Source organism: Phyllostomus hastatus, unplaced genomic scaffold (genome assembly GCF_019186645.2).
Source record: "Phyllostomus hastatus isolate PE091 unplaced genomic scaffold, TTU_PhHast_1.1 phas_contig_198, whole genome shotgun sequence".
NCBI classification, from domain to species: Eukaryota; Metazoa; Chordata; class Mammalia; order Chiroptera; family Phyllostomidae; genus Phyllostomus; species Phyllostomus hastatus.
Genome location: NW_025333715.1, coordinates 5,398,658 through 5,416,995, shown reverse-complemented (window position 1 = coordinate 5,416,995; position 18,338 = coordinate 5,398,658). Strand labels below are relative to the sequence as shown.

Here is an 18,338-nt window from a genome sequence, read left to right as displayed (position 1 = left end):
CTAGGGGAAATCTAGGTGATTTCAGCGAACAATATATGACATTTCACAACTCTATGATCTGAAAAGAATCCTTATATTCAATTCCAAAAGGAAGAGAGACTAACAGGGTAACAGTGGTCACGTGTAAAGGTCATTTAGAGGGACTCCTCCCAGAGACAAGAGGCAGTCTGGAAGGATACAAGAGAACTTCACAGGCCTACTTCCCATTAGTTCTCAGTGCAGAAACATCCATACTGAAAAGGCAGAGAACACCCACTTCCTGGTACAACTTCCTTCCTGCATTCTGCCAGGGGTTCTTCCTTGGCACTAGGGAGATTCCAGGTTGATTCATTCATTTATTAAACTAATATTTATCACGCACCTATTATATGTTAGGCACTGTGCTTGGTGATGTAGCAGTAAAATGAGGAACAGATGAGGTCCCAGCCCTCACGGAGTACATGTTCTAGTGGGAGAAACATAACAAATTATATATATTATGATTTCTGGTGGTACATTATGTGAAGAAAAATACAGAGGAAAAAGAGAACAGAGATTAACTGAGGGTGGTCATTTCAGATGGAGTAAACAAGCAAGGCCCCATCTGAGGGGAAAGGTGACTCTTAAGCAGAAAACTAAATAATATGATAAACATGAAAAGATCTGGAGAAACAGCAAATACACAGGCACTGAGGTGAGAAAAGGCTTGTTCTGAGAAGGAGACTATGATATAAAATGAAGAATTTAATGTGTTGAACTCCTACATTATGTATTCACTGGGTTGGATATACTACTTCAGTGACTCATTCAATCTTAGCAGCTATTTGAACTATGTATTACCTCAACTTTATAGATGAAGACACAGAGGTTCAAGGAGATTAAGTAACTGTTTTCACAGCTAATAAGAGGCAGAGCCAGAGTTCAAACACAGATTGGCCTGACACCAAAGTCTGCTTTTTCTACTACATCACATTTATTGCCAGAGTCACAGCAAAAAATATTAATAATTATATATAAATATATAACTAAATAAATCAAACTCTTTCCCACATCCTCAAAAATCTGGGGCTCACCATTTCATTTTGGGTAGTTGCGTATCTCCTCTTTGGGGAAAAGAAGTCGTTTCCTTCTCTAACTGCAGCAGACATCTCAAACTGCCAGCTACTTCAATGTCACAAGTCCCTGTTCTGAGGATCTGTACGACAATGCGCAAACAATCCCATCGCATGAGACTGAGCATAGCGTGTACTTGCGCCAGATGTCTGGGCTGAAGATAAACCAGGACTGTGCTTCCTTTAGACTGGCAGAGCCATCTGAACAATCCCTTCCAAAGTCAAAGGCACCAGGAATAGCATTTTCCCAGCTGCATTAGTTCTGAACATTTGCCCAGAAAATAAGAGCAGCCTTGAATCTCATTTGCTATTCCCTGCTGGTATTACTGGTGCTGACATTTTGCATGCAACTTTGTTGAGGGCAGGTGACAGGTGAGCCAATTTAAAACCTAGAAAAGGAGAGTTACTTTACAGCAAGCCAGAAGTGACAAAAACATTTTCCCTTAAAACTGCATTAGAGTGCTTACTCCTTCTCTAACTTTATAACATGGACTTGAAAAACATATAGCATGGTAAAATTATCATGACTGAAATAATGAAGGAGACCTATATCCTCATTTAATTTCTGTAAATACTTAGAAAGTTGTTTTTTTCTAGTAAAGTATTTCAAACTCTACTGATAGCCTTTCCTAGTTTGATATTTTTGAAATTAATTTCAAGTGTTTACAGTAATTAATGACATTTCATTTAACTGACATTGAGAAAAATAAAAATGTAAATTTTGATTAAAATAATTTTTAAATAGTTTTTTTCCTAGGGAAGCACTAAGGAGCAAAGACGTGATTAGAAATTAGAAATTTGGCCAAATGGGTTAAAAATACACATATACACAGAAAAATCTAAAAGTCTTTCAAATATTTATGTGTAAAATGTTCTATGGGTTTATAAAGAAAAAAATAATAATTTCTCACTCTTAAATCCTAGGTGATATAAAATTTTATCTCTTCATCTCAAAAAATTAAAGGAATACTTTAAAATAAAATTTCAATAAGGGCTACAGCAAAGTTTTTCTTCTTTATAGAAGAATGAAATCCATAAAATCAAACTGCATGCAGCATACAAAGTGTAAAAGTCTATCAGCTACAAGTCTATCAGTTACAATTATTGGAAGAGTTAAAATTCTCAAGATCAAATACATAAAAGAAAAGCCAGTCAACTACAATATAATAGCCCACTTAACTGTAGGAATTTCTGGCTCCCCATCCCCCAGGTTTAATAAAGATTTCTCAAAAGTAAAGGTATATGTAACTGCAAAGGAGTTCATGTTGTTGGAACTGCAACTTTATATTTCCTGAAGTCTGTGTGGTTGAACTTGCAAGTGGAACATTTCAATACTGCAGGTTTTGCACAAAATTTTACGAAACAAACCTGCATTAAGTTAAAGCAGAACTGAAATCAATGCCTTTTCTGACCACTTCAGGATTAATTCCATATATTTTCCTATGACAGAATGCTCCTTTTTATTTAGATGTTTGGCTCCTTCAACACATACCACAGGTGGAGAGGACATTCCAGCTACAAAGCTAAAATAAAAGTAGAATGCAAAGTGATCAAACTATTACCCAGTCACCATATACAACATTTTTCTAGCATAATTTTGAGTGAAACTGTGCCACACCCATCAGCAGAATGCTAATTTTTAAAATGTTCTGATACTAGCTTATAGTTTCCCTCTTCCTGCATTTTCAAGCCGTCCCAGTATTAACATCCCACCCTAAGAAGCTGCACCCTAGTTCTTTCAGAAAAATGCGTCAGACTTGTCTGACACCCTTGTGACACACAAGGCAAGACCCCCTCTCTCTGTGGCTCTTCTGCCTCTCCCAGCTCTGAAAACAGCAACAGCTGGGGATCATTAAACCGACAGAAATAGCATAGGAGACTCCATCGGGTGTGAGTGGGGGGAGGAGAGGCTCAGTATCAGATTTTAAAAAATCAAAAGGGCAACAGGAAAGGGGCAGAGAGAAAACGTGAAGCCTAAGGAGTGGGTCACACCCAACCTTCCTTTACCCAGTGCAAAGGGATGCACTGAAGCAAACGAAGGGACAAGTTGCAGCCTAACTTGCCTAGCCCCTACCTATTCTCTGATGGAAGGTTTAGTCAAACCTAAACATGTGGGTCAATGAGGACAGACTGGTGTGGGAAGGGAGGGGAGTCATGGCATCTCAGCGGTTAACCCTGGGTCATCCCCAGTCTGGAGGAATCACGTAGAGGGTGTGAGTGAGTTCTGGGGTTATGCTGACAGTAAGTTTCAACTCTAAGATAGGGCAGGGGCAAGGGGTATGAGAATGCACGCCAACTCCTAAGTGGCCTCAGAGACCAAACCGGTTCCAAGGCATCCCCTCAATTGGAGAGGACCAAATGCTAGATGAAATGCAGGCTCTCTGGGTTGTTCATGCCAGAGAACAGCCATGCCTCTAATGCCAGCTTTGTAACCTGGCAAGCGTCCGAAGGTCGGTGCAGGAATGTGCCATCTGCCTGGCCCACTGCCCGAGTGTGATCAGCACATATCTGGTGCCCCAGCAGGGCTTTAGTCAGATCACCCATGGGAGTGGGCTTGCACAGGCTGATCTATTCCTTAAGTGTGGTTAGTTCCAGGATCCTAGGGTACCCTCTCTATCCCCACATTTGCTAGGGTGTCATTTAATACCATCAAGACCTCTCCCACCAAGGCATTCTCTTTATAACTAATCTTAGAGAACTGCAGTTTCATTTAGCTCCCCACCTGCAAGCCTGAACAGGAAATGATTCGATTGCAGATATTATGACTGCAATTCTCTTTGGCAAGAGTGTTTGGTAACTGTGATATTGCATGAACTTCAGCTGAACATTTTATTTGATATATCTAATGATTTAAAAGAGGAGACTTCAGGCTGGTGGTTGTTTTCAACAAAAAGCAACCACTACATCACCCTCTTTTTGAATAGCTTGCTTCTTTTCTAACCCACAAAACTGGCAGGAAAATATGCATATTTTCCAACTACACCAGTTTGGCTAAGTAATTGTATTTGAACCTGGTTTTCTATAAGAAGTTCAATAACCTTACAATAATTAGATTATTCTGAATATTTTAAGTTAATATTAAGGAGGGTAGAAGGCATAAAAAAATAAATCCACTAGAGAGGGGACCACAAAGAGTCTAAACTCTATATAATTTACTCACACACATCACATACAGTTCATTTTAAGGTTGCATAACATCAAAGGACAGGATATGTGTTAACCAAACTATTGTGACTATTATCACTTCTCAGTGTGTGCAGCCTAGGTGAGAGTAATTCTATCAATTTATCTCTCATCAACCTTTAACAGAGTATACTCTTTACCTAAAATGTAAAAAAACTAATGTCAAAAATATTTATACTCAATCATTTACTATGTATATTCCTTGGTACAAGGTATAAGGTAGGAATTGAGAAGGAAAATAACCCATACATTTAGGTAATACTTTACAGAGCTACTTTCACACATGTAACCCTATCTGACCCTATGGATTAGTGGCAGACATCACACCTACTATACAACAAAAGAAACTGGCTTGCCAAGTTTAAAGCAACATAGCCAAGCTCACCATGGCAAGATCAAAGCAAGAGTTTCAGGTTTTTGACTATCAGCTCAGTACTGGAACATTAGCTACCTATCAGAAAAAGGCTTCCATCCTGAAGAAATTACTCTCTCCTACCTAATGCCTTGGTTGGTGTTTCTCCAAGCTACCAAGTTTTTTCTTAGCAAGAATCTTACCAACTTCCTGGTTTAACATCATATTTTGAATCTAATTTAAGACAATTATGGAAAAAGGTTATTCATTATTAACACTTACAAATAAAAGATGTGAGTTCCTTATGAAGGCTAGAATCATTATGAGACTCAATAAAGCTGTCATTTTGGATAAACACATTTTGTTTACGGGCATGATACTGCCCTCTAGTGCCAGGAAGCACAGTTACCTCAGTAGACTAACTCAGTTAATGCATATTAACCACCTTCTATGTATAAACAAACACACTTTGCTAAGCACTTCGGAAGGGGAAAGAAAGAGAAAAGGTTAAGTCTACTATACACCTACAACCGTAAAAACTATATAAGCTCAAGAAATTTATAAATGTAATAGAGAACATCAGAAATGTAAAAGAAATCACTGTAATAAAGACAGTGATATTAGTGCTTTAAGGGTTTGTAGATATCATAAGTTACCAGATTACAAAAAGGATTAGGTAAACTACATGGGAGCAGCAGCATATAAATCACCTTTGAAGGACTTCATAAACCAGAGATGAACTGCATGAACCAAGTCCTGGAGGTAGGAAATACTATAAGAACATAATTAATACGCTCCAGTTTAGCTGCAGCATTAAGTTTGTGAAAGGGGGTAGTGGAAAGTAGCTGGAAACGCTGGCTAAATCAGACCGTGTAGGGTCTAGAACTGTGCTATCCAATAATGTAGCCACTTGCCACATATGCTATTTAATCAAAATTAAAACTTCAGCTTCTCAGTCACTCCAGTCATGTTTCAAGTCTCAACAGCCACATGTGGCTAGTGGTAACCATACTGGAAAGTACAGATATAGTACTGGGCCATGCTGTACCAGAAAGTTGCATTAAACCACAAAACATCAATCTTTCATGGCTCACTCTTTCTAAAAAATGCGTATCTGATCCTTGCCAAAGTCTATTAAGAAAAAACATAGGTCCTAATGCCATAAGAGGTGGATTAAAAAGTTTGGTTCCTATCCTTCCGGGCATATCCAACTGTCAATGAAAACAATGAGAAAAGTATCACACGTGGCCTCCTAGTAATCCTAAACAATTATTTTTTAAAATGTGTGGCAGCCTTTAAAATCTTTTTTTTAATTAGGAAAAACAGAACTAAGAAAACTACAAACGAATAAGATTGTTAGGGATTCATCTACAATAATAAAACACAAGACTAAGAAGACTCATTACCACTGTCTGTGTATCTTTGAGTTTTTGAAGGAAGACCTTATCTTTATCCCTCAAAACCCTGCTTCAGCCCCAAAGGAGTACCATGAGACATCCTTTATACTTTCACTACCTAATGCATAATTTATTTCTTTTCTGCAATTTACAAACAATGTGTATTTATATCTGTAGAACACATTAAGTGCGTCTTCTCAAGATCCAGTAGACATTCAGATTCTAAGTGCAGGTTCTAAGCACAGTTAAAAAAAAAAAAAATAGAAAAACACAGTCAATTGTTTATGGTAGTTGTCCATAATTACCATTTTGATCCTACTTATGAAAAGTCTGCATTTCTAATTCCTATGTACTTCTACATGTAAAACAAAGATATTCTTTAATTCTCCGATTAAGACTCTAAAACACCACAATCCTCTCCTTTGGATTACAAAAAGTCAACAGCAACAAACAGCCCAAAGATACAAGTCCTAAGCCATACGACCCCTCTGGCTTTCAAATAATCTTCCCTCTACTACTGTTGCTGTGCTGTTTCTTAGACATTAGCGCAGAACACATCCACATATTCAAAGAAAACTCAACTGCTCTCAACCAGTTTTGTAAATTATTCTCTTTGCAAACTGAGCACTGATAATCATTCATTTCTTCAGTGGATTCTTTCACTGCCAATTCCACATGCTCAAACCATCTTGTCAGATGTTCATAATCACCCAAAAGTGTTAAAAAATTCAAAAGAATTGTCTAAGTAGACAATTCTACTTAGAAAAGTAGAACTTATGTAATCGACACTAGTAAGTGTGTATATATATATATATATATATATATATATATATATATAAATAAATTCTGGTAATGGATAATAGAGGGTATCCAAGATAGGAGAGGAAAAATGCTGATAATTCTTTTCCAGTCACATTTAACAGAATTTGGATAAAGTCCCTATCCGCCCTTTTTCCATAACCCAGAACTCTTCAGAGAGAGTTTTCTTCAAATTTAAAACTGAACTTTTTTGCAGAACTCAAATGTATCCGTGGATTGTTGTTTTGTTTGTTTGTTTGTTTGTCTGTTTGTTTGTTTTGCAGTTTCAAGAATTAAAAGATGGATGTTCACAAAGGAAAATTCCTTTATGGGTGATTAAACCTAATTAAGAGTTTCCTGCTATCTTTCATACCCCTGAATGAAATTCTAAAGTCATTCTACAATTACTAAAAAAATTAGTAAGGGCAGTCTGAACTGTTCACCCGAACCAAAACTAACATGAAATACAAGTAAAAAGGCTTCCAAATGTTATTTTACTTTAAATTATGTTATCGCCCTGGCTGGCGTGGCTCAGTGGATTGAGTGTCAGCCTTCGAACCAAAAGGTCACCGGTTCCACTCCTGGTCAGGGCACACACCTGGGTTGTGGGCCAGGTCCCCAGCTGCTTGCATGAAAGAGGCAACCAGTCAGTGTTTCTCTCATACATCCATGTTTCTCTCCCTTTCTTTCTCCCTCCCTTCCCCTCTCTCTAAAAAATAAAATCTTTTTTTAAAAATTGTAAAAATTATGTTATCTTAGTGTTACAAGACCTTAGAGGTCATCTATCCACTTTCAGTATTTAGTATAGAAGAAACTGAAGTCATAATCATCAATAGTTCCCTGTTTATTTGTATGGTATTGTACCTATAGCCAAAGTATGTTTTATTGACAAAACACTGTACTAGACCCATATAAAGGGGAAGAATCCCACCTGACTAAAGGAGTTTCTCATTATTCTTCCATAATCTTGATTTGGTATATGAGTTCTGCATGGGTAGAAAGAGAGGAGTAAGAAAGTAAAATGTCCTGAATACTGTACAATCAGATCATGAAATGCACCCTAAAGTATCATTTGTAGTTATGTATCTGTTCAGAGCTCAAAGAGCTTTAATAAAAACCCTGGGACAATAAACCACCAAAAGTCAGAGCTTGGATGGCTACAGAGAAATGGGGAGTGGAAAAAAGACAGAAGTAAATTGAGGAGGAAAAAAAACATGCAAATCCCAAAGAGACAAATATGCCAACCTTCCCGCAAACTGTGATAAGGGGCCAGGCACACTGCCGAGTAGCTGTCCTTTCCCGGCTTCAGGACAATCCATGAGAGTGGCAGAATCCTGCACGTGTGTTGATAATTCTTGGTCTTCTCCTTCAGTATGCTGGGGGAGATGTGAGACTCCAAAGGGCAGTGTTGCAATAAACCCGTCTTTCTTCCCTCACTCCTTAAAGAGGCCATTTAGTATTTGCTGAAGATCTGATTAGCATTGCTCTTTAGGTTAAAGTGGGTACTTCATTTCTGCAGCACTGAGGGCTGCAAGAACAGCTACATCCCAAGTTTCCTTAGGGAGTGGGCATTAAAAGCAGTGACAGCAGAAGGTCAGAATCAGTAAGTCTCCTGGAAAACATTTCTTCCTGTCAGCACTGGGCCTCGAGACAGACACCTCCCTCCTCTACCCAAATGCCAAAAAGCAGGACTGATTTCAATGTGTAGACCTGGAAGAGAAGAGGGTTCCCTTAGAGAAAATGCTCGCAGCCACCACCAACCAACCTCATTCACCCAAAATAGTAAACAGTTGGTTTCTCTGCTCAGAACTGAAAGGCTTCTGCCAGACAAGCAGCACCACATGACCAGGTTCCCTCTTCTCTCCTTTGCCTCCTTCCCTTCTTGTGCAGAGTCTGCACCGAAGAGGAACAAAGAGTTAAAACACTGCACTATTTTACTTCATTTGGCATTTGTTTTTAAAATGTTTATATAGATGAAAGATACCAAACTGGGAGGAGAAGGAGGTACAGAGAAAAACTAAGAAGAATTTACTTTGAAATAAGCCATACCACAGCATTGAAAAAAGTACCATTAAACACAATAGTTAATGGGCAACTGTGCTCAATAAATGAACAAATGAATAAACAGAAGCTTCTTAGCAATCTGCAAATATTTTGCTGACAAAATCCCCAAAAGAAGACATAGCTTGGTACATATGTGATTTTTTTCATTTAGAAAGAAAAGAAAGGCTCTTAAAGATGCTGGTTAGCGTCAGAGACCATGGATTGTGACAAGAGCGTCAGCTCACCAAGATCTGAGATTCATACCTTTATCTTGTGGACCTCAACTTACCTCACAATCTGACTTTACTCCTTAGATAGCATAGTCCTATCACTCAAATCACTAGGTGGGCAACCAGGGCAGCTACACCAACAGAATGAATTGGAAAACCTACCCAGCTAATTAAGGAAACAGCTGCCACCATGACATTGACCAACATTTTCAACTATGGGGGGTGGGGGGATGGAAAATAAGGCTGGTAGCACAGCTGGAGCCAGATGTGCCACCAGATTCTTCTCGTAAGGTTCTTTAGCACTTGAAAGTTGAGCAAAACATATAGTGTAGGGGCATGGAAACAAAAACCTCTACACTGGGCAATTCATTCCAGTAGAAAAAATAGGTAAAGTATAAGAATCAATTTTGTTACCATCATCTACCACAGCTCCCACCCAAAGGGCCAACCAGGGGGCCTTGAGAATAGAGTTGGCCATCTTCGCCCGCCCCACCCCCACATTATAAGATGCTCAGTGAATATCTGTAAAATGGATAAGAAAGAAAAAGGGAAATGAAAATATATACATCAGAAAGCATTAATTTAACACCTTTCCACAACAAGACCATACTAAATTACAGGAGGTCCTCAAAATAACATCCTTTCATCATAATATTGATGAGATGTCATAGGAACTGAACTCTTGTTTCTATCAATTAGCCTATGTAGATTGGTTTCATTATACATCATTTAGCATAAGGCCGCAGAACCCATCTGGCAACATTACGTGAAGACTTGCTATATACTTGGCTAGTGTTAGAATACAAATATTATACTACCAATAAATAATTTGTGGCCAAGATGAGGACCATGTGGAACTCTCAGACATTACTGGAGACAACACAAAATAATAATGTTATTTTAGAAAACAGTTCAGAAATTTCTTATAAAGTTAAACTACACTTACCATACAGCCTAGTAAATCATATTCCTGGATATTTAAACAAAAGGAAATTAGAACATACATCTACATGAGGAGCTGTACATGAATACTCATAGCAGCTTTATTTTAATTGCTAAAAACTAGAAACAACCCAAATGTCTTTCAACTTGCGAACAGAACAAAAAATTGTGGTATATCCATACAAAAAAAGAAACCCAATTCCTGCTACAGACGACATATACAAACCTCCAAAGCTAGTGAAAGAAAACAAACACAAAAGGCTACTACTGAATAATTGCATTTACATGAAATTAAGGAAAAAGTGAAACTGTAAGGGCAGAAATAAGACCAGAGGTTGCCAGGAGTTGGGAATGGGGAAGGAGACTACAAACAGGCATGACGGGACTTTTTTGATGGACACATTTTATATATCTTGATTGGGATGGTGGTTTAGCTTTCATCAAAGCTCACTGGCCCCGACTAGGTTGGCTCAGTTGGTTGGAGCGTCGTCCTATACCAAAAGGTTGCGGGTTCATTCCCTGGTCAGGGCACATATGGGAGGCAACTGATTGATGTTTCTCTCACATCTCTGTTTCCCTCTCTCTCTCCCTCCCTTCCCCTTCCTCTAAAATCAATAAACATATCCTTGAGTTAGGATTTAAAAAAATTAAATTCATTGAACCATACCCGCAAAAAGGGTGACCATTGTTATATATAAATTGATCTCAATTTTTTAAAAAGCAGATTATGAAATATTACACACAGAGGCAGAATGGAATAGTTAAGAATACAGGCTCTAGAGCAAGATTGCCTGGGTTTAAATCTTGGCTCTGCAAATTACTAGCCGTGTGACCTTGAGATCTTGAACGTTTCTTTGCCTCCATTCAGTGGGAATAATAGTATTCACCTCAAAGTGTTGCTGTAATAAATGAGTTAATACACTTAAAACAGTGCCTAGTCTATACACATTCAGTACATGCAAGCTGTTGTCATCACACAATTATGTAACACATACATAAATATGTCTTCGTAAACAGAAGAAAGTGGAAGAACAGCCACTATCTGAGTGATGGGAATAGGATGATTTTATTTTCTCTCCCCCTGCTGTTTACCTGTTATCTTCTACATTTCCTACACTAAATAACTCTTCTCTTTAAAATAAACAAAAAAGTTTTTTTCTCAAAAAACAATGAAAGAAAGGACACAGGGCTGGGATTTAAGAGTCCTGTTTTTTAGCTCTGCTGCTAATTATTTAGTTGTATGACCTCAGGGTGTCACCTTCATCTCTAAAAAGGTCTGGAACAAATAGGGTGTCCTCCATCTCTAAGAAGGGATGGTTTTCTAGAATTTATGGCAGGACTACGCAAGCTATACCCTTTATATTGTTTCATTTCTCTTTCCATACTTACTGTATGCAAACCATATGTAAGGCTCTGTGACACAGACAGATGAAACACCCAAGTGCCTGCCTTCACAGAACTTATTATACAAGCTGTTCAAAGAAACACAGACAGACTTATACCCAATTATTCAATTCATCAGCATGATAAGTGCTCTGAGGGGAACACAGAAGCAGCCTAGCTGGGTTTGGAGGAGTCAGAAAAGACACCTGAGCCAAGAACTCAATGGTTAAGAAAAAAAGTCACCAAAGAGATGAGGAAGGAAATTCTATCCAAAGGAAGTGGAATATACAAAAGCAAATGGTATAAAAATAGCACTTTCTGGGGGGATGGAGGAGAAAAAGAAAGAGAAACAGAGAAAGAGTATTTGACAGCAGTGTGGAAGCAAGGAGGGCCAACACCAGGAGCAGGGGAGGCTGGTTAGAAAGAGAGAGATGAACATTTACACCACTGATAATTTCCAGAAGTCATAGGGGACTGTAACTGTTTTATTCTTATTCAAATATCTCTATATGCCACAAATAACCCTGATAAATATTAGTCTATGATGTACTTTGCTGTATTTACAAATACAGCATATACTTACAAAAACTTGATAAACATAAGTATCAGTTCACTTCCGTTTTCCATGGTTAGTAGTACACACTTGTTCATTCAATAAATATTTATTGAGTGTATGTTATGCACTGGACAGAAGAAAGACACAGACAGAAAACAAATGAGCAACCAAAGCAAACAAGAAAACCAGACCACTATTTCTTCTGCACACCTATTGAGAGGTCTACCCCTCAGAAGCAGGATAGAGGCAATGTGATATAGTGGCTGAGAACTTTGTACCTGGAACCAGACAGACCTTTGTTCAAATTCTTGCTCTTACCATCTAACCACAGTCTGGCTTTGTGTAAGTCATTTAACCTCCTGAACTTTCATCTCACCTGAAAATGGGGATAACATCACCAAATTCATATGGGTTTAGGGTGAATTTAATGAGATAATCAATCATCAGTATGTCAGATATATAGAAAATGTTCCATAAATGGTTCCTTTTATTTTATTATTGTTTAATTTTAATTTTTCACTTTTTAGAACAGCTCATAATCTCCCACTATAAAGGCAAAAATACAGGGTAGAAAATAAGAGGAGCAAGGTATTAAAAAAAATCTGTTTAACATTACTAAATTAACATTTTAGTGAGTTCATAACTATTTTCTTGTAAAAATGTCACGCTCGGAACTAACATTCCTTTAGCATTTCTCAAGCTGTTAATATCTGCCTACCTAATAGGACCTAGTAAATTAAATAAAAACCATCACCAAAAATAGGGAGCCAGTCACAATGTCTTCTGGGATTCATCGTTCTGACTCTCACACTGAGTCATTTAAAGAGCAGAGGCAACCCAGAGTACTGGTAAGTGGTCTGAACACCAATGTGCAGCACAGCTGCCAGAGCGCACTGCAGGCTGACCGTTCACTGCAAACGGAAACAGAAAAACCAAGATGGAAAGAGAGTTTTCTAACTAACCGCCTCTGAGTAATCACAACATCCAAGAGAAGAGAGGCACAGCAATGAATGTTTCTCGAGTGAGCAAACAAACAAAAACAAGACCCTGCTGCCTCCCTATAATCACATACTCAAAATGTTTTAACCATCTTCTAAAATGTTTATTTCTCACACATGACTCTGAAAACAATAGCAGTCATTTAAAGATTTTGAAGGCAAAACATACATACAACAACACAAAAAGAAAATTTCTTCTCTGTGAAGAGATCTTAAGAGTCAAAATAATTTTATTTAAACTTCTGCCCATAAACTTCCCTTGGCAATGAAACCAGGCAGTGACACCCCAGCTCAAACAGAATTTAAGAAGCGGAGGAGAACCTGCACAGGATTTTCAAGTACAGGCTACAATTTTTTAATACTGAAATAAAAACCTACATCTGTAAACAAAAAGAATACCATCCTTTTACACCTCTTCCTCTTGTTAGTGGTTTACAATCTCCTTTATAAAGACAGTCCTCTGTATCACACTTCCAGGCCACCCCAGGACCTTTTTGCCTACCTAATACTAAAGAGGACACCTTTTTGCTATGTTCCTTTACTTTCCCTCTGTCAATCACACATAGGGAAGCCAGCAGCTTGTGAGCCTTCTGAACAACCTGAGCATCCCTGCTATGCTCCCTTCCCTTAAAGGTCTCCGGCTGTACTGTACTTTAAGCAAGAAGAGCCTAAAGAAACCACAAAGACAGGTCCTTCCCTTTAGGTACAAGACAGCTGAGCTAATGAGGCTAGACATCTGTTCATGTGTGCTTCCCCATAACTGCTCGTGATAGTCCTATAACAACATATCACCATTTGGGGTTTTTTGGTTTGTTTGTTTTTTTTTCCAGTTGTCCAGCTGTCACCAGTCAAGATCTGGCAACAAACTTAGAAGTGCACAGTTCGAGGGAAATAACTATTAGATGATATTAAACTGTATTTCTGCTGGCTCTTTCACATTATTTCATTGTTTTTGATTATTCACATCTTTCAAGGGTTGAAAGCTGCTAGAACTCCCCCAGGAAAAGGCCAACTCCCTTCACTTATCTCTTCTAAACAAGAGTACAGCATGTTAATTCTTCTGCAGATCCAGGCATTTTACCTAGAAATCAGAATGCCCAGCAGCCACTCCCTCGGTAGGGTTACCTGTTTTGCTTCATAGACACCAGTCCTCTAGTATACCTAGACACACACAAGCTCCAATCTCAGGACAGTAAAACAGGAGCCACATTTAACTACATGGTGTCTGTAATTTGGGGACCTGAAATATAGCCCATTTACTGAGCTCTCTAAATGGTACAACACTCAAGAGAGTCAATCCCAATTTGGAATGCTTCTTAACTTTAAAAAAAGTGTGCCCTTCATCATACAGCTTACCTTGAGACTCTGACACTATTTAACAAAAAACATTTCTTATCAAGACTGTACTGCAAAGATGGTATTAACATTTCCCAGGATACTTTATAAAAATAAACTATGTAAGGCTGCACAGGTCCACTGAAAACATTCAGTTAAATTTATATGAAAATAACTAATTTCATAGCTTTAAATCTAAATGGTGAAGTTAAGAAAGTTCAAAACTGGATTGGGAGTAATGAGTCTTCTCTGTAAAAGTTTATTATTTTAAGGAAACAAATATATTATTTTATAATTGCAAATTAATTTTAAGAATTCAAATGGACCTTTCCTAATGGACCATCCCTTGCTTTTTTATTGATTGGTTTATTGTGCAGGTGGCAGGATTCCTGTATAACTTAGTGTTGTGTCTTACAAGGTTTCGGATTGTCTGACCTATCTGTGTATTTTGCATTGAGAGTATTTAAATGTGAATAGTGGACATTTTAATTAATGGTTTTGTGTGTGTGTGTGTGTATAGATTCTTTATATATATGTATTCTTTATCTCTAAATATTTATCTTGGCCCTGGCTAGTGTGGCTTAGTGGATTGAGTGCCGGCTGAGAACCAAAGGGTGGCCAGTTTGATTTCCAGTGAGGGCACATGCCTGGGTTGGGGGCCAGGATGCTGGTAGGGGCCATGTGAGAGGTGACCATACATCGATGTTTCTCTCCCTCTCTTTCTCCCTCCCTTCCCCTCTCTCTAAAATTAATTAATTAATTAATTAAAATTTTTTGAAACCTTAAAAAATACTTATCTTAAAAACTATTATCAAAATGTTCCTTCAAATGTTCATCAGATGTTTCTTATGATAAATTAAAAATTAAGAATTACTTAATAAGCACTGGTGTGGCTCAGTTGGTTGCAGTATCCCATAAACCAAAAGGTCATGGGTTCAATTCCTGCTGAGGGCACATGCAGGTAGGTTGCAGGTTCCATCCCCGGTTGGGGCATGTACAAGAGGCAACCAATCAATGTTTTTCTCTTGCATCCTCTCTCTAAAATCATGCCCTTGGGGGAAGATTAAAAAAAAATTACCTAATAAGCCAGTAGTAGATTTTAGGACAATTTATGATATGCGGTCAATTAAAAAAAAATCACATACATTCTAGTTGTAAGAAAAGTGCTTGGGCCAGATGCAGGCAGTAGGATTATGTTTCTATTTTTCCATTTGACTAGTCTCACATATTTAAAATCCGGGTTTCCGGCTTCCTTTAAAAGTAGATCTATCAGAGTTGGCCCTCTTCCCCACTGGGGGAATAAGCCTTTTCTATAAAAGTTTGCTATTTTAAGAAAACGATGTGAATGGTGAGGAACAATTAAAATTACCTCTAATCCTTATATTTTTATGAAAAGCAAGAGAGAGGCATAATCTTTTTCTGAATCCAGCCAGATCTTATATTTAAAAATCATCCCCACAAATTTAAGCCATCAAAATGATAAGGAGAAGTATAGCAAAGAAGTTACTTAAATAAGTGAGAGACTAGATAAGAATGTGATAAAAAAAAATCCTCATTTTATAAATTCAAATTAAAGTGTGTTACAAGGGATACTCCACTCTTTAAAAGAATGAAACATTCCAAGTTGAAGTTGACTCTCCGAGTATGCTGTTAGGAAATTCAAATCTGCCACCTGTTCATGTCTATCGTCTTAACACCCTGGCTCAAAATTTACCGATTCCAAGAAACCTTTCCTAATTAACCTCAAAAGTCTCTGGTTGCTCTACCCACAGTACCTTCAGCATAAATTTTCCTCTTATTTTTTTAGCAAACAATTACTTCTATCTCCAACTGAATGCTAACTCTTCTTTTTTGACATTCAATATATTTTTTTGTAGCTATGAGTCTGTTCCTGTTTTATTTTTTCTTCAGGTTCTGCATATAAGTGAATTTGTATGGTATTTGTCTTTCTCTAATTTATTTCACTTAGTATAATAACATCTAGGTACATCCATGCTGTCACAAATGATAAAATTTAATTATTTTTATGGCCAAGTAACAGTCCATTGTGTGGTGTGTGTGTGTGTGTACCACAACTTTTTAATACACTCGGTTACTATGGGCACTTGGGTTGCTTCCATGTCTTGGCTATTATAGATAACGCTGCAAGGAACATAACAGTCTTTCAGAATTAGTGTTTTGAATTTCTTTGAATATATACCCAGAAGTGGAATTATTTGGTCATAAGGCACTTCTACTTTTAATTTTTTTTAGGAACCTCCACACTGTTTTCCATAGTGGCTGTAACAATCTGCATTCCTACCAACAGTGCATGAGGGTTCCCTTTTCTCCACATCCTCACCAACATTTGTAGTTCATTTATTGATAATAGCCATCCTGACAGGTGTGATATCTCCATATAGCTTTTTAAAAAAGATTTTATTTATTTATTTGTTTGTTTATTTATTTATTTATTTTTAAAGAGAGGGGAAAAGAGGGAGAAAGAAAGGAACAGAAACATCAGTGTGTGGTTGCCTCTTGAGTGCCCCCTACTGGGGACCTGGCCCACAACCCAGGCATGTGCCCTGACTGGGAATCAACCCAGCGACCCCTTGCTCCACAGGCCAACACTCAATCCACTGAGCCACAGTAGCCAGGGTTCAATGTAGCTTTAATTTGCACTTTTATAATGATTAGTGATGCCAAGCATCTTTCCATATGTCTATCAGTCACCTCTATGACCTCTTTGGAGAAAAGTCTATTTGGATCTTCTGTACATTTTTAATTGGATTGTTTGGCTTTTTGGTGTTGAGTTGTATGAGTTCTTTACAAATTTTTAATATTAACACCGTATCAGATGTGTCACTAGTGAATACCTTCTTCCATCATTAGGCTGTGTTTTCTTTTTCGTTGATGGTTTCCTTTGCTGTGCAAAAACTTTTTAGATTAATGAAGTCCCATTTGTTTTTTTTTCTTTTGTTTCCCTTGTTTGAGGACCTATATCAGGAAAATAATATTGTTAAAAGAGGTATCAGATTTTACCACCCATGTGTTCTTCTAATAGTTTTATGGTTTTGATCCTTACATTTAAGTCTTTAATTCATTTTGAGTTTATTCTTGTATATGGTGTAAGAAAGTTGTCTAGTTTCATCTTTTTGTATCTGTCCAATTTTCCAAACACCATTTATCGAATAGACTGTCTAACCCATTGTATGTTCTTGCCTCCTTTTTTATTAATTGGCCAGATAGGTATGGGTTTATTTCTGGGCTCTGTATTTGTTCCACTGATCTATATATCTGTTTTTATGCCAGTACCATGCTGTTTTTTTACTACCATAGCCTTGCAGTACTTTGATATAAGGTAGTGTGACACCCCCTACTTTGTTCTTCTTTCTCAAGACTGCTGTGGCTATCTGGGATCTTCTGTGGTTCCATATAAATTTTTGAATTATTTGTTCTAGTTCTGTGAAAAACACCATCTGTCTAGAGTGGGTTTGGACTCTGGTGGGAAAATGTTCAGGGTGCCCCACCTCTTGAGAGGCATCCTAAGCAGGCTGGAGCCATACACAGCTTCACTGGGCTCCTTCTTTTGCACTACCTCCTTCCTTCTAGTGGAGTGATTTGAAAAATCAGTAAAATATGAAGGAGTATGTTAGAAGGTCACAAGTGTGAAGGAGAAAGATAAAGTCGGTAAGTGGGCCAGGAAGAAGTCTGCAATTTTAAGTGGGATACCAGGAGAGGCCCCATTGAGAAGGTAAGACTGAAGCAAAGACCCACAGGAGCTTCGGAATCCGCTGTGCAGCTGCTGGGGGGAGAGCATTCATCCCCTGGGGTGCAGCAAACACAAAGCTCTGGGGCAGGAATGCCTGGCATGGTCAAGAGCACCCAGGAAGCCAGAACAGTCAGCCTGATGGGCTGTGGCAGAGGTGAGCATAGCACCCTTACCCATTGGAAAGGCCTTGGTATTTGCTCTGGCTGTATTGCAAGAAAGTTTGGTTCTTTGGTTTTTAAGATGTTATTTATTTATTTATTTATTTATTTATTTATTTAT

At 37.9% G+C, this 18,338-nt stretch overlaps 1 protein-coding gene across 3 annotated transcripts in view; it reads right to left on the bottom strand.

Moving 5' to 3' along the window:
* The window catches only part of MRTFA (myocardin related transcription factor A), a 100,454-nt gene that overhangs the window by 49,789 nt on the left and 32,327 nt on the right, over positions 1-18,338 (bottom strand). The window contains exon 1 of one of the 3 annotated variants that reach the window (XM_045835155.1): positions 8,067-8,492. The exons of 1 other annotated variant lie outside the window; for it this stretch is intronic. In XM_045835155.1, coding sequence (XP_045691111.1) covers positions 8,067-8,274 — 208 coding nt within the window. In that variant the 5' untranslated portion in view covers positions 8,275-8,492. Of the gene's footprint in view, positions 1-8,066; positions 8,493-18,338 lie in introns of those variants that run through there. One more of the 3 variants, XM_045835154.1, reaches the window with a different exon arrangement.